The following is a 16,330-nucleotide window of genomic DNA, read 5'->3' as shown; positions in this document are numbered from 1 at the left end:
AAAGGCTGCGTGACCTTCCCGGTATGGAGAGCTCAAGCCTCTAAGTCAAGCCTAACAGCTGCACAATGATATCTCACAGAGCAGCCCTCCATCTCTTGAGACCTAAACCTCCATACTGCTCCGTAACAACAATAAAACGGATAAAACAATTCTGAGATGTTAAATCCCACCGCTCTGAGCCCTTTTGAGTCCTTGAATTGATTTTAGGTTGGACAAGAATAGAGGTGAAAGTAGCAAATGGCTGAATCCTGGTAATTCCTGGGATTTGCTGATCCAATAAACCTGACAAACAAACCACCTTAACAACATCTTTGAAACTGGACGCCTGGGCAATTCACTGAAACTTTGAGCAAGGAGTCAATAGTCCAAAGTATTGATTTCTAATTAAACAAAAGCACTCACCTAGCTTAATGCTACTGTCAAGTGGAATATTAGGCTGTGAAAACAGATCTGAGCTTGAAATTTGCTTTTAAAGTCTGGCAACAGCATTTGTAATACAGGTGCACAGCGGTATAGAGTAAAAATAAGTTGTGGTCTGCCTTAGCACATTCAAATCAAGTAGAAAGGCAGACTAGGATCACAGCTTCTCCTACAGATATTCTTCTGAAAGTCAGAGCCCCTGAAAAGTACAAGTGAAAGAACAAAGAGAGGGTAAAATGGTGTAATAAGGATGAGAGTGCAATTCTGATCATGCATGGAAATCAGTAATTCAAATAATTTTTGGAACATAAATTGTGATCCAGCACAGCTCCCTCTGAGCTGCATTCATTAAATGGAGGTGTCATGTATGAAAGCCTTCTCTACCTTATTTTCTTTTCATCTCAAAAATAAATCAGATAGATAGTTAATTAATTATATCAGAAGGTAACAGCGATGGTGTTCCAGCCTTATATACATATCAGAAGTGACTTGGTACCTAAAGCTAACAGAAGGGGAGGACAGAAAAAAGAAATCCTGATAAATACATAAATATATTCTGCTTTCAGGAACAGGCAGTGTCTGCATCTCCTTTCACCGGCAGTCAGTGTCCGGCTTCTTTCTGCCTCAGTTTCCCCTTTTCCACCTCATTTTCTTTTCCTCATACTTGCATTTCGTTGCTTTAACTGGATTGAATCCCAAGTTTTGCTTTTAGTTTCTCTCTGTCTTTCAGGAATAACATTCATCCTGCTGTTCCAAATGACACGATTTGAACAGCAGCAGAATTCAAGCGCCCTTAAGACACTAAAAAACTGAAGTATCTCTGATGCTTCTGTGTCTGGGGGACAAATACCTGTATCCACAAGCACCAGCGAGCGTAACTACATGGATTCCTCGCAGATGGGAGCTCTCCCTGCCCCAAACCTGAGCAGTTTGTAAAACTGCTATCAAAAGCGGGGCTGGTCCTGCTGGTCTCACCCACCACGTTGATAACAGCACATCAATGCAGAGTAATTCAGTAATTTATAGTAATATAAATATTTCTGACCGAACTTTGGGACAAGATGCACCGAGCTGCCTGGAGCAGGACTGGGAAGAAGCGTCGCTGGGCAGATTCATTTGCAGCACCCGTCTGTAAATTTTTGCCTCAGGAGAACATACTGTATCTTCATGTATATAACCTGCCCTTCGGAAAAAAAATAAATGTCTTTGAAAAGAAATTACTTGGAGAATTCGCAGTTTTGGACAACTCATCACGAGGGCAAAGAGTCTATGTGTTCTTTAAGCCCACAAAGCGCTGCTGGGCTCTGCACCGGGGAGGGAGCCTTTTTCTCCCTATTCAGAATATTTCAAAGCTGCTTACAAAACTGGGATGTGCTGGGAAGCAGCTGCACAGATACTATAAGGAAGCAGAAAATGGAAAAATAAAAAGTCTCTAACATTTCACCAGGCTTATCACTGGTTTTCCTCATCCTGACAACCAACTGTAGAAACTTCACAGCTTCCAGGTCTCGGAGCTCTCTGTAGTACAAGATTAATTGGCACTGATCAGCCAGGGCTGCACATTTTCTAAAATCACTGTCAGCTCAACCGAGCGTGAAAACCAGTAGAGAAAATCATTAACAAACCAAAGCGGTCTCAGTTTCTCATGCACAGTCTCTGATGCTGGGAGTTCTGAGCTGCATTTCAGGAGCAACAGGATTTTGCTCTTTCGGTCGCTTTACAGCAGCCGATGGAACGCGCAGCGACCTCCTCACTCTCATTTACCTCTCCAGATATTTTTTTGCTGTGGTTTCTCCTCTGCTGCCTCATAACAGAAACATCCCACCAGAATGAAAAAGAAATAACTATATAGGCTTCAGTCCTCCCACAAGCAGCATTACCCACTTTGGGGCAAAGCACCAGATGACAAGGGCAAGTGTAGAGTCTTGAATCTGGGCAGGAACAACCTCAGGTTCCAGTGTAAGTTGGGGAATGACCTGTTGGAGAGCAGTGTAGGGGAAAGGGACCTGGGGGTCCTGGGGACAGCAGGATGACCATGAGCCAGCACTGGGCCCTTGTGGCCAGGAAGGGCAATGGTACCTGGGGTGGATTAGAAGGGGGGTGGTCAGTAGGTCAGAGAGGTTCTCCTGCCCCTCTACTCTGCCCTGGGGAGACCACACCTGGAATATTGTGTCCAGTTCTGGGCCCCTCAGTTCCAGCAGGACAGGGAACTGCTGGAGAGAGTCCAGCGCAGGGCAACAAAGATGCTGAAGGGAGTGGAGCATCTCCCGTGTGAGGAAAGGCTGAGGGAGCTGGGGCTCTGGAGCTGGACAAGAGGAGACTGAGGGGTGACCTCATTAATGTTTACAAATATATAAAGGGTGTATTTCAGGAGGATGGAACCAGGCTCTTCTTGGTGACAACCAATGGTAGGACAAGGGGCAATGGGTACAAACTGGAACACAAAAGCTTCCACTTAAATTTGAGAAGAAACCTTCTCAGTGAGGGTGCCAGAGCCTGGCCCAGGCTGCCCAGGTGGGTTGTGGAGTCTCCTTCTCTGCAGACATTCCAACCCGCCTGGACACCTTCCTGTGTAACCTCATCTGGGTGTTCCTGCTCCATGGGGGGATTGCACTGGATGAGCTTTCGAGGTCCCTTCCAATCCCTGACATTCTGTGATTCTGTGATCTGCAGCTCCGCAGGCTGGAGGAGCAGGAGATCAAGTCCTGCCTCCATTTGTAAACTCTTTTCAATCCTCGCCCCACACATTTTCTGTCCTTGTTCTCAGCACAACTATCCACAGCACGGCTTGTGTTGATAAATGGTGATGTGAACCAGGTTGATCCCCAACTCCAGGAAGAACCATAGCAAGTTATGGAAGAACACCTGTGTGTTTTTGACTGAAAGGGGAAGATATTTCCCCTTGGGATTAGTATTTAAAGATACTCTAAAATACGGCACCTCCCAGATCTGCTCTAGAGACTCAGCAGCTCTCCATCCCACGGTGGTTAGCAGTGACATGGGATAAAACATGTGCACCGAGTGCCACCAGAAGTTATGGAACAACCTGGGGACAAGTCCCTGCCCTTTGCACTGGGACTGCCCCGTTTTATGTACGTGGCGGGGCCAAAGCATGTTTGTACGTGTATATATTGGGGTCTAAGTCATTCACTCCTAATTTAGTCCTAATTTGCACCTAATTATAACAGCTGGCAGGGAAATTGTCCTCGAGAGAGTTATTGAAGTGACACAGGTCAGGGGCTGAGAGACAGCACTGAGGTTTCTTGGAGCCCTTTCGACCCGGCTTGTCTGGGCTCAGCTTTGGTCCCTGATGATTAAAATCCACAGCAACAAATCCCAAGAGGAGTAGCAAGGGCAAGGAGAAGCTCCTGGGCAATAAAAAGGCAAAAAGCCTGCAAAATGAGCATTTGAGGCTCAATGCTGGGGCTCTCGGCAGCCACCTGTGCTGCAGAGCGGTTCCTTCGCTGGGCACCCACCGCTCGGGCAGGGAAGAAATGCTTTTAACATTATACCTTTCGCATATGTCATTCAATCCTTCATGGAATGGATGGTGTCCTTTAAAGGGCAGAGCAATTAGCCTCGCTGGGGCCAAAAAGTTGTCCCCTTCAGAAATGCCACAGAGCCTATCGATTTACAACTCACGGGGCCGGCACCGACCCTGCACGGGCAAGTGGCAAGCGCAATGGGAAGGAGGCAACTGGGTGGTGGTGATCCAAAGGCTGGAGAAATTTTGGGTAATCCCAGTTCTCAGCCCTGCCAAAATCACGTTACGTAAATCAGCCTCCCTGCTGTTCCGTGGATAGCTGAAGCTTGGAGGGCTCTCTGTTGGCTGCTCCTCTCCCGGAGCAAAGCTGCGGCTCTGCCTTCGCCCCACAGCTCGCACAGCTCTTGTTTGCTCATGGTGCTTCTTCACACTTTTCTGTTTGGCCATACTAAGGTCTCCTCTTGCTGTTCACTTGGCATAAAAGGACTGTAAAGGCTCCAAATGCAGGGAGCTATAGGTGTTCTCATCCTTGACAGTGCCACCCTCCTACTTCTCTACTGAGATGTGAACCTCTTCATCTGTGCAGAGGGACTATGGGGTTCACCTCAACCGATACACAGAAGAAAGCAGTTGCAGTGGCCTGATGGTATCTGCCCCCAGGAAGAAGCTGCGCTGGCCCAATCCCATTTACAATGACCGGAGGATTCTTCCTTAAAACACTTACAGAGATGGCCAAGTAAAATCAGAAATTCTAGATTCAGCTGGAAAAAATTCTTCCCAGAAAGGGTTGTCAGGCATTGGAACAGGCTGCCCAGGGCAGTGGTGAAGTCACCATCCCTGGAGGGGTTTAAAAGGTGTTTAGATGAGGTTCTTAGGGACAGGGTTTAGTGCTAGAGTTAGGTTATGGTTGGACTTGATGATCGTGAGGGTCTCTTCCAACCGAAATGATTCTATGATTCTATGATAACTTGTCGAGGTGACAGAGCACCCCTTCCTGGGACATCAGGGATTTTTTTTCCTCTTCTTTCCTTTTCCACCCCTTTTCTGAATACAATCTGAGCTCATTCAGCAACAATGACGCTGCTGTGGCAGGGAGAGCGGGTGGGAAAGCCCATGTCAGATTATTGTCATTCATTTCTCACCCCTGATGACAGACAGCAACTAAAGGGGATGCGTGACAGACCTGGTGAGCCACCAAGCCTGGCTGCTCCCAACGCTCCTGCACACCACTGGTACCGATCCGCGCCCACGGATCCCTTGAGAGCAGCTCAGAAAGTGTTTAGTAAAGCCTAACAGCTGCAAGACACGGATTAAATGTAGAAAATAATGCAAAGCTTCTGTTTTGATATTTCCCTGCAAATAATTAAGGCCATTTGGGAAAACAAAAGCAAAACAGCATTTTCAAGTGTTAACCTGTTTCCTGAAAGGAACCCAGGCTCTGCTGGGATGCAGAGGCAATCCCTGTGGTAGAGCATCCAAGGAAGGCAGTAAGTAAGCCAGACACATCCTGATGGCTTTTTCCCACTCTTGTGACCTGGTAGTTCTCTGTTCATGATGGAAACATGGTGCAGGGAGCTGACCCAGTCACGCTCTTACAAGAACGGCATCTGCAAAGTCTGTGGAGCAAACACTGTGCGGAAAGCTCTGCCTAACGTTTCCTCTGTACCACCGGAGTGGGCTATGGAACTTGATTAATGGGAATGACGATAAAGAGAAGTGCATTTTTTAGCATTTTTGGCATTACAGTTTCAACTTTTTTTTTATGAGTCTGTCACAAATATTGAAGTTCATATAGTCGGTACTCTTGTTGAAGGACAATTTATTTTCTCTAGGGAGGAAAATAAGGATGGAGTTTAGAGTTGGACTCCGAGGAAGCAGACTTGCAATACTCTGCTTGGTGCTTCCAGCAGTGAATCCTTTTGCAGGTGTTGGCTGTTCTCATCTCGCTTAGGAAACCATAGGAAGAGGATGAATTAGTAGCTCAAAGTGCCATTAATCACTCAATCAACAAATAGCACAGGTGAGAATTTAGGGCTTTTAATTAGAAATTTGGGATTAAGTTGTACATCTGGGCAATCTGTACTCTAAATTTTCCCCTCTTCTTGCATAAACTCTGTTACCTGTCTTTGTGCATCTTGCTGACACTGTGGAACTCCAAAGACCTGGGTCATATCTCACTCACATCACCTTGACCTTCCTACCACTCCAGCCGAAACCCTCAGACAGATTTAGGGGAATGCAGAACAAAGCACAGTACCTTAGATTTAAAACACTTAACTCCACAAAACAGGAACAAAAGCAGAAGCAATTGCAAAAACGACATCTTACCAAACAACACAACCAACCACTAAATAAATTGCAAAACATGAAATGACAGAAAAACAAACTTTCTGGGCAGCCGCCCACCCATCAGTTGCAACTCCCTGTCACTGAATATGTATGTTCCTCTCTGCAGCGTCCATATGGCCCAACAATACTCATACCTTTGTCATTCTGCTGGATTTAACGCAATGACTCCTGACTGATAGAGAGTAAAAAGAGCCTTGCCTACCCTTCATGCAAGTCATCCTCTTTAAACTGTGTCTTATCTGGCTGATTTGGTGTAATGTCAGTTTTAAACCTCCCAGTCACAGGACAGGATCTCTCAGCAACACTCATGGTCTTTGGGGAACTGCAGAGTTGTAAACCAGCTACCATTAGCCCATGTAGGAAATGCATTAAATATTGTACTTCTCCACGGTTCTGAACAAAAACAGCCAAATCCTGTTGGAAAACCCCTTGTCTCCTGGTCAGCTGATCCCTATGTGATATACGAATACTCCCCGACACACACAACTCAGGCCCTGTACTAGATTAATAATGAGCAGGAAAAGCTTTTGATAAATGGAGAACAGTCCCTAGTTGCAACTCAAACACGATCATATCAATAATTGCATTATCAGAAATATATGTTTTAAAATGCATTACTGATCAGATTGATATGCAATTTTTCTCTACTTAAAATTCATATTTCAACACATACTGTTAGCCCTAACTTTGCATTTATTTACTATTCTTCAGTTAAAGTAACATTAGTCAACAGCCCCTTTTGAGTGTATTTCATGGTGTATACTGTAAATCTTCCGGTACCATCACTCTTTTCCTAAAGGTTCTATCTACTGTATGTTAGAGGGGTCAGCTTCAGTGCAAGCCAACACGTAATTAACCTCCACACAACAACTGAGTGATTCGGTCAAAGAAACTGGAAAGCACAGAATTGTTGTTCAATAATTCTCTATCCCCCACTTGCTGCTCCCTCCCAAACCCAATGTCCCCACTTTTCAGAGGGGTAACGCAGATGGTTCCCTACCGAACAGGCCATGAGGATCGGAGTGGCGTCTCTCCGTGATTTTGAACTGCTCCTTTCTCTTCCTGCTCACTCTAAAGCTACCGAAACGCTTCATGAGCTGCAACATACACTCGCGCGGCAGCAGCTGTCGGTCATGCCCAGGATTGAAGAAGAAAACAGCAGTGTGAGGGGCAAGACAAGGTGCCGCTTACACCAACAGCCCAGGTGCGAGAAGATAAAGCTCCAGAGAAAACGCGTGGCCGCAAAAGAAGTCGAGTTTGCGGGCGGTTCAGCTCGGGGGTGCTTGGTTGTGGTCTTTGCGGAGAGCTGTTCCACAGCAGGCTGCCAAACCTCGCACGCCAGGCGCTTCCAGTCTTAATTCCAGCGTACAGTAACTTGCCTGCATATGTCTGTGGACATGGGGAGAAGTTCAAAGTCTGCCCAGCTTGCAGCCGTGGAGCTCCTCTCCGTCAGCAGCCTCGGAGACCGAAGCGACGTTTCCGCGCAGATCACCTCATGTGGGAAAGGTCAGGAACCACCTGATAAGCTCCCGCGTTTAATAAATACTGACTGTGCAAAGGAGCCACAAGCCCTCTTGAAGGGACTGGTCATGTGCAGCTCAGCAGGATGACTCTTTAAAAAGGCTGTAAAAGGAAACCGCCCCTGGACAGACAATTCCTGGCAGGCAGCGGCCCGGGCACACTCGCACCGTGACATGACATCACCCAACTATTTTGACTCGTGTGTGCTGGGTCTTCGCAGCGACAGCACCATCCAGCTGCCGGCCGATGAGCTCCCCAACGCCGGCCCTCTGCGGCTAATGGCTAATGGATTAAGGGGAACGAGCTTCTGCCAATTCATAAATAAGAAGGTGGATTCGTTCTAGAAACTGCAGCTGGAGCGATGGGTTGGACTATCTCTAGTGATGTGCCCTCCCCATGCTATGCATATCTGTATGATCTGCATATCTATATGTTCTGCATAGGTTGTTCCATTTAAATTTGCTGCCTGCAAAGCAAAAGGCACCTGGGACAGCCATTTGTAACACAACTGAAATGCACCTCATGGTATTTTCAATGAGACAAACATTCTCAGGGCTGTTGCTCTTCCCAACCAGCCGGGGTGGATTATGTTAAGGTCTGAGTCAATAGATTTAGAGCTGCTTAGTTTAGGAACAGGTTAAGTAGCTGGAAAGGGGTGCAAGCACGATCCAAGGCATGGTCAAACTATCATAGCCAACCTTCCTTAGATTACAGTAAATGTTATGTTAAATCAAAAGCTTTTTTTTGTTTGTTTGTTTTAAAGTCACAGATCACCAGCCTTTTCTCTGGACATCACTAGAACTTGAGGTTCAGATGTTTCAAAAATCAAACCCTATATGAGTAATGAGAGTCTTGGCTTTCTAATTCCTCGGAGGAATTAAAGGTCATATCCCCTTTTCCTCTCCAAAGAAGCATGCCTTTTTCTTTGTGCCCACCATTGATCCTGGGACTTAATGTCATTAGAAAGGAAAAGAAAAAACAGCCACTAATGCTGAAGAAAAGACCTTTATCAACACAGATTTCTTGTAAGCTCTGGTCTCTCAGAAAGACGGCTGTCTCCAAGGCAGCAGTGCAAAGATGACCCAAGGACTTCAGGGACCCCAAGTGAAGGTGCAGAGATGACAGCAGCTCCCTCTGACATCCTCAGTTACTACTATGGAGAATATGGAAGAAGACAGTACAAAGGGCATCTTTGTTCTTCCACCTAGTGACCAAAGTAATCAAATTATTAACAAGACACTTAATTACCTTCCAGACAGGTCTCTCACTGATATCCAAGTGAGGAATAACAGTAATTAATTTAAGGCTCTTTCCAGCCTTTCCCCTCCTGACTTGTCCTCCTACTTTCTTTTACCCCCAAATCTTTTACAAAAGTGGTTGAATCACCATCCCTGGAGGCGTTTAAGAGATGCATAGATGACGTGGTTTAGAGGTGGAATTGGTAGTGTTATCTTAACAGTTGGAGTCAATGATCTTACAGGTCTTTTCCAAACAAAATTTCTTTTCTTTTCTATTCTATTCTATTCTATTCTATTCTATTCTATTCTATTCTATTCTATTCTATTCTATTCTATTCTATTCTATTCTATTCTATTCTATTCTATTCTATTCTATTCTATTCTATTCTATTCTATTCTATTCTTTCTACCCTACCCTACCCTACCCTACCCTACCCTACCCTACCCTACCCTACCCTACCCTACCCTACCCTACCCTATCCTATCCTATCCTATCCTATCCTATCCTATCCTATCCTATCCTATCCTATCCTATCCTTAGTTTTCCTGTTCCCTTTCCAGTCTTTACTTGACCAGAGGCACAAGAAGCGTTGTCTACAACACCAATGCAATCTGGACCTCAAGCTTCCCCTCCTTAGTAAAGCATTCTTCACTCTTCAGTGGCCAAAGCACTGCTGGGAATGACTTAATGCCATCAGAAACCAAAAAATTTAAATCCCTTTTTAATGAGATAGGAATTGGTATTGCTGCAGCATGGAAACAGCCCCCTCCTTGATAAAGGCCAAGGGTAAATAGTAGCTGATGACCTTTTCAAGCAGGGCCATTGCACCAGGAGGGCTCATTTCCCCTAATTAAGGAAAGCAGCAAGATCCTAAAGTTTCTGCACAGAGCTACCAGAAAACGAAACAAGGCTGTTTAACAACTGTCTTGCACAGTAATTTGTTCAAAAAAAGCACTAAGTGCTTTGAGTATGATCATTTTGTCTCCCACAGCTAATGGTCTAACAGATACTAGCACATTTACACCAGATACTACATCTTCTTAATGATTCCAGTGGAAGGATCTTATAAAAGTAATAATAAAAAGCTGGGTTTCAAAGAGCTCCTTTGGGGCCATCTGTGTTCTGGAGATTGAAAACACAAATCCTTTCTGAACAACCATGAAATGGCCTCTTGTCAAGGTACTTTGAAGTCTCCCAAATTAGTTATAGTGTATTATATTTCTTGAGCTGCATGAGAATAACACTGTCCCCTTCCAAAAAACATACTTGCGCTTGTTCTGAGAGGTGCCAAGCATTGGACAGCTTAAAAAAAACTATTTAGGGGGAGGGAGCAGACACACAGTCCTGTATGTGTGTGAAATACCTCCCCAGCCCCGCTGGATCTGCTCATCTGGTGGGACCTGAGCTGTTTCATGGCATTAGAGCAGCCTGTGTGCTGACAACTCACCAGTCTGTCTCCACACCCACCACCCTCTTGCCTCAAATCATCCATTTCCTTGACAGTTTTACTTTGATGACCTGCTGTCAAGTCCAAAAAAGAGCCTAAAAAAGGTTCTAGAGCTAAAAAAAAAAAAGACCCACGTCTGGAAATTTGAGGAGAAACTTCTTGACTTTGAGGTGCCAGAGCCTGGCCCAGGCTGCCCAGAGAGGCTGTGGAGTCTCCTTCTCTGAAGACATTCAAACCCACCTGGACACCTTCCTGTGTGATCTGCTCTGGTGACCCTGCTTTAGCAGGTGGGTTGGACTGGATGATCTCCAGAGGTCCCTTCCCACCCCAACCAGTCTGTGATTCTGTGAAATCTCCTTTATGCTGATTGTCGCCTTTATCCCATCAGCTGCCTGTGTGCCCAACCCTCCCAGCAACGTCCCCCCTGGCTCATCCCAGCCCTTCATCCTCTTGAACAACCTGATTATTTTGAAAAATGGAGGTTGGAGCACACAAAGTAAACCTCGTTCTGCTATTTTTCCCACTAATTCCCAGGGCCACACAAGGAGAGGAGTCTCATGGCTGGTGTCATCTGCAATCCAACCCAAAAAAGCCCAAACCAAGGTTGGGCTACATCGTCTTGATGCTTCTTTTTCTTCAGTTCCCCACCTCCAAGATAAAAGCACCTTCCGTACCCACAAGGTAGAACTGGGGGTTGATTTGGTCTCCAGATAGGAAACCTGGAAAATCCCATTGCACGAACTAAGCGCAGCCATCGCAGGGTCAGTCTTGAAACACGAACTGATTCATCCGTTTTACAGAAGTGTAAATTCTGCGCCGTGGTGAGAACACTTTAAATGCTGCCATTCTGAATAATGTCCTCACATGCCTTTTTAATGGGAGATTTAACCTGATCTACAAATGCAGCAGCAGAGTGCGGGGCAAGCAATGGGGACCTGTTAGTCTTATCAGGGTTTATTCTGGTGTGAAAATGGCAAAAACGATATTTTCTTCCTTGAGATTTAAGAGCTTATTTAGCACAAAACAGGAAGGCTAAAAAGAATACGTACCCCCTTAGTGACAACACTTCAGCTGCCTTCAAACCGCAGATCAGCAAACCCAAGTGTTTCCCTTTCCTCATCGCTGAGAATTTCCCTGGTCAGAATTCCCTCTGTTTTTGCCATTGCCCAGATCCACCCTTAGAAAGTCAAAGCCTGAATCACATTTGTGTTTCTACACGAATCACGTTTCTCTGCCTTGTACGTCTTAAAAAGTTCCCTGAATGGGAATTTTTCTAAATTTCTCTTCTCAATTCTACAGAGTGATGTTGGCAAAATGAAACATTTTCTCTCAGTGTCAGTGGTGCTGGGACATGTCTACAAAGCCTCACAACACCGGACTCGTTATAACTGCAACCGTATTTCATATAAATGAACCATGACCATGAGCCAGCACTGGGCCCTTGTGGCCACGAAGGCCATTGGCATCCTGGGGTGTATTACAAGGGGGGTGGTTAGTAGATCGAGAGAGGTCCTCCTGCCCCTCTACTCCACCCTGGTGAGACCACACCTGGAATATTGTGTCCAGTTCTGGGCCCCTCAGTTCCAGAAGGACAGGGAACTGCTGGAAAGGGTCCAGCGTAGGGCAACAAAGATGATTAAGGGAGTGGAGCTTATGAAGAAAGGCTGAGGGAGCTGGGGCTCTTTAGTTTCGAGAAGAGGAGACTAAGGGTGAGTGCCACGAGGATGGAGCCAGGCTCTTCTCAGTGGCAAACAATGATAGGACAAGGGGTATTGGGATCAAGCTGGAATATAAGAGGTTCCACTTAAATTTGAGAAGAAACTTCTTCTCAATGAGGGTGCCAGAGCCTGGCCCAGGCTGCCCAGGGAGGTTGTGGAGTCTCCTTCTCTGCAGACATTCAAAACCCGCCTGGACATGTTCCTGTGTGACCTCACCTAGGCGTTCCTGCTCCAGCAGGGGGATTGGACTGGATGATCTTTTGAGGTCCCTTCCAATCACAAACATACTGTGATGCTGCGATAAATAGCAAACTTGGAAAAGATTTCAAAATAACACGCAGAGAAATATGTAAGAGAGATCTTTACCCTAAAAGAAAATAATGCTCAAGACTCCAGGTGATGCAATGGCCAACAACAAAGGGCCTGTTTTGTGCGAACACCATTTGCAGGCTGGTTGAACAGAGCAAGCAGCCTGTGTTTTCAAAGGGAAATACAAACTACAACTTTCTCCATCTGGTCCAAGCCCAGCTCACACCCCATAAAAGAATTGTAAGTTTACGACTCCAAGCTGGGCTCAATTACTTCCCATAATCATAACCAAGTGTTGCACTGTAATGAGTCTTTGTCTTTATCCCCTTTTTATATATTACTTCAAGCTGCTTTCAGTGTGCATTAAGAAAAACTTCCATTTCTGAAGCTGTCAGGCTGGCGCTAAATTGGTTTTGAAAAATCTGAAAGCTGCATTTTACTTCTTTCTAGCAGTCCCAAAGGTGCACACTGGATTTCCCAGAACTCTTGGTAAATTACTTATAAATTACATCCTGGCATCTTTGTGATGTTTTTCTATCCTACCTTTCCAGAGTTTATAATATGAACCAGCAGGAATAGGAGTAATGGCGATGTTAGCACTGGCATATTGGTGATTTCTAGTAAGAACACACTATTTCAGGCTCAGAGCACCCACCCCGAAAGACCAATAAGCTGGGACTGATGGCTATGATTCTATCCAAATGATAATTTTATCATTTCCCCTCATCCCACTAATGAACTGTGGTGCATATGTTTCCAGCACTTGCTTCTTTAGCAATTTCAGTTCATAATGTGAAAAACGGAACCATTCTTACATGCGCCGCAATCTGGCCGTGCTCAAACCAGCATTTGATCCAGCAAGTACAGGATGTCTGGTGTGACACAGCTCCTAAAGTTTAATCCATTCTGAGCTAAGGAAAAACATCTCAGCTGTTAACTTTACAAAAAACAGTAAAGGCATTAAGGTTCTTTAGATGCATTTTTCCACTAGTGCTTTTCTCATCTCTTCTTGCTTCTCTTTCTTCTTGATTTTAGCAAGTCTTTCTACCACATCCATCCACAGAACCTTGAGAAGAACTTACAATTCTCCAGAACATCGCAAAATTCTTTTTCGTCTCCTTCATATTCTTCTTCCTTGCTTGCTTCCTCACTTCTCATGCAGGATTGGAACAGATTAAATGATGTTAAAGTTGTAATGGGCATTGTAGGGCTGAATAAAATATCCCCTGCAGTTTAATTTAAAGAAAAAGTCTTTCAGGCAGTGCTGAATGGGTCACAAAGTGAATGACAGCAAATGAATAAAGTCAGAAATTACTGCAAGAAAGTGAAATATTAGGGACTCCTCAGAAATAGAGTTCTCCTCTGATTTTGCCTTAGCAGTTTTATTTGGAGAGAGAGGAAAACTCAATGAATGAGCAATGGTTTGCATCAATCCTCAGCTGTCAACCCTACACAAACTCAGCGAGCACCCTGTTGCACAACCACATATTTGCAATTCATAACCTCGTAGGTGCATTAGGAGTAGAACAGGTTCACACACATTTACTGCGGTTTTAATGTTCATGGTGGCACGGTTATCACAAAATACAACTTTAGTTACAAAGATGCACATTGGAAGCAATGCCCTCATCCTCAGATCTATATGGGATGATGAGACTTCAAAGTAATTTCAAGTTCTGTATCCCTCTGCTCCCCACAATGAGCAGGAAAATCTGACAGCAAAAGGCAATAAAATTGCTTATGCACAAGATAAGACAATGAAGAGACTCTTCTCCTGCCTTGGTATTATTATTATTATCTACTATTTTTTGGTTGAAAATAATCTTAAGTGTTTCCTAACAATAAAAAATGCTGGCAGTGCAATTTTGGGGTTGACAGACATCCCACTAATGACCCATTCCTAGGCCACAGTGGATATAATAAAGAAATATGTGCTATATATTATACACATAAAATTAGAGACAGTGGTCAGCAGCATCCTATTAGACATCTGAGACAACACAGAAATGCTGACTGAAGATAAAAGTGAACCGCACCTTGAAAAGCTAAATGCTTCGCTAACGCTTGGGAAGCCTTTCTCATTCCTGGCTCCAGCAACTTCACTGACAACGCTCCTGCTCTTCAGTGATGAAAGAGAGACCTCGTTCGGTTCAGCTGCAAGAGAGCAGCAACCACAAGGGGAAGGAACCATTCCCTGTGAATTCCTGACCTCAAGGGTGAAGGAGTTCCCATGCCTGTGCCTCTCCTCCTCTCAGCTGCTGTGATGGTGCAGAAGAGCCTGAGGACTATGTTCAGGTAGGGGTATATAGAATAGTTTGGGTTGGAAGGGACCTCCAAAGCTCATCCAGTCCCACCCTGCCATGAGCAGGGACATCTTCACCAGCTCAGGTTGCTCAGAGCCCCGTCCAGCCTGGCCTGGGATGTCTCCAGGGATGGTTCATCCACCACCTCTCTGGGAAACCTGGGGCAGCGTTGCACCACCCTCAGTGTAAAACATTTCTTCCTCACGTCCGGCCTGGATCTCCCTCCTTTAGTTTAAAACCATCACCCCTTGTCCTGTGGCAACAGGCCCTGCTAAAAAGTCTGTGAACTATTGCAAATGTTGTTTTGTTGGCAGTGAAAGCAGGGCCTTGTAGCATTAGACCATCAGTGCTCATTGAAGTCAAACCTAAAACTCACAAAATCCTGGTGACTTGCCAGGGTATCCATAGGAACTACTAACTACTACTACTACTAACTACTACTAACTACTTATTACATAGCCACACAGTATGTTCACATGAATGACTGAGGACATCGCACAGGACTAGATCCCAATCCGATGAACTAAACACAGGCGTAATGCCAAGAGGGGACATTCCTAAAGGATCACCCAACCCTGCATTGTCATTGCAAGTGGGATTGCTCCAGCAAGGGGATTATAATAGAAAGGGAGGAATCCACTGTACGCAGACATGGCCTGCACTGAAATCCAATCCCCTGCACGGTATCTGCATTGCAGCCAGCTCCCTTGGTCTATTTGTTCAGGCTACCCCTAACAGATATAGTAGTGCTTCATCTGGTGGTTAAAAAACAATTCAAGGCATAAGGAAACCCAAAAAGCAACCAAAAAACCCCCAACCAACCAACCAACAAACCCAAACAAAACCAAACCAAAACAAACCCAACACACACACAACAACAGAACCAAAACCAAAACCAACCAACCAAAAAAACCAAAAAGCCAACCAACCAAAAAGACCCAAACAAACAAAAAGAATGCACAAGCCCCTCCCGCCCCCCCAAGAGCTGTCTTCATTTTCTACACTTACTTTTCCTAAAAATTAATGATTCTGAAGCATTGTTAGTTGTAAGCAAAGGAATAGACCCAAGTACATTGCATACTTTAATGTCATAATAATTGAACGACTGGCAAACTGCCCTGTTAACTTCCCAAGATAAACACCTTATGAACCACCACCATCACCTGGATCTCATATAGCATCTTTTTATCTTCAGAAGACAAGGTGTAAGCATCATGGTTTGTAGTTTCTTTGCATAGAGTAAAATAAATTTCCAAAAGCCACCATGCAGCAGGTTGGGACGAGGCTGGAGAGGAACAGAACAAGACAAAGGTTGGTTGGACTCGACGGCTCCACTCCTTCCATTGCACAAACATGACTTGTTCACACTACGTTAAACTGCTGAGTGCCTGAGGTGGTTGTATCGCATGCCCCAGCTCCAAAGAGATTACTACAATTAGTCACCCAGATTACAGAAGATCCGCTAGAGCAGATGGGAGTGTAGAGGAGAAAACATTTGTTATCACATACAGGAGATCTGGAAGAGAAATCATGCAAAACC

General features: G+C 45.0%; 1 protein-coding gene across 3 annotated transcripts in view; it reads right to left on the bottom strand.

Moving 5' to 3' along the window:
- PRKAG2 (protein kinase AMP-activated non-catalytic subunit gamma 2) overlaps positions 1–16,330 on the bottom strand; it is a 224,238-nt gene that overhangs the window by 108,983 nt on the left and 98,925 nt on the right. Inside the window, exon 1 of one of the 3 annotated variants that reach the window (XM_082044013.1) lies at positions 7,254–7,814. The exons of 1 other annotated variant lie outside the window; for it this stretch is intronic. In XM_082044013.1, the coding sequence (XP_081900139.1) occupies positions 7,254–7,359 (106 nt within the window). In that variant the 5' untranslated portion in view covers positions 7,360–7,814. Of the gene's footprint in view, positions 1–7,253; positions 7,815–16,330 lie in introns of those variants that run through there. One more of the 3 variants, XM_082044015.1, reaches the window with a different exon arrangement.

The sequence above is a fragment of the Streptopelia decaocto genome (assembly GCF_964273445.1).
Source record: "Streptopelia decaocto genome assembly, chromosome: 2".
NCBI classification, from domain to species: Eukaryota; Metazoa; Chordata; class Aves; order Columbiformes; family Columbidae; genus Streptopelia; species Streptopelia decaocto.
This window is presented reverse-complemented; position numbering and strand designations above follow the sequence as displayed.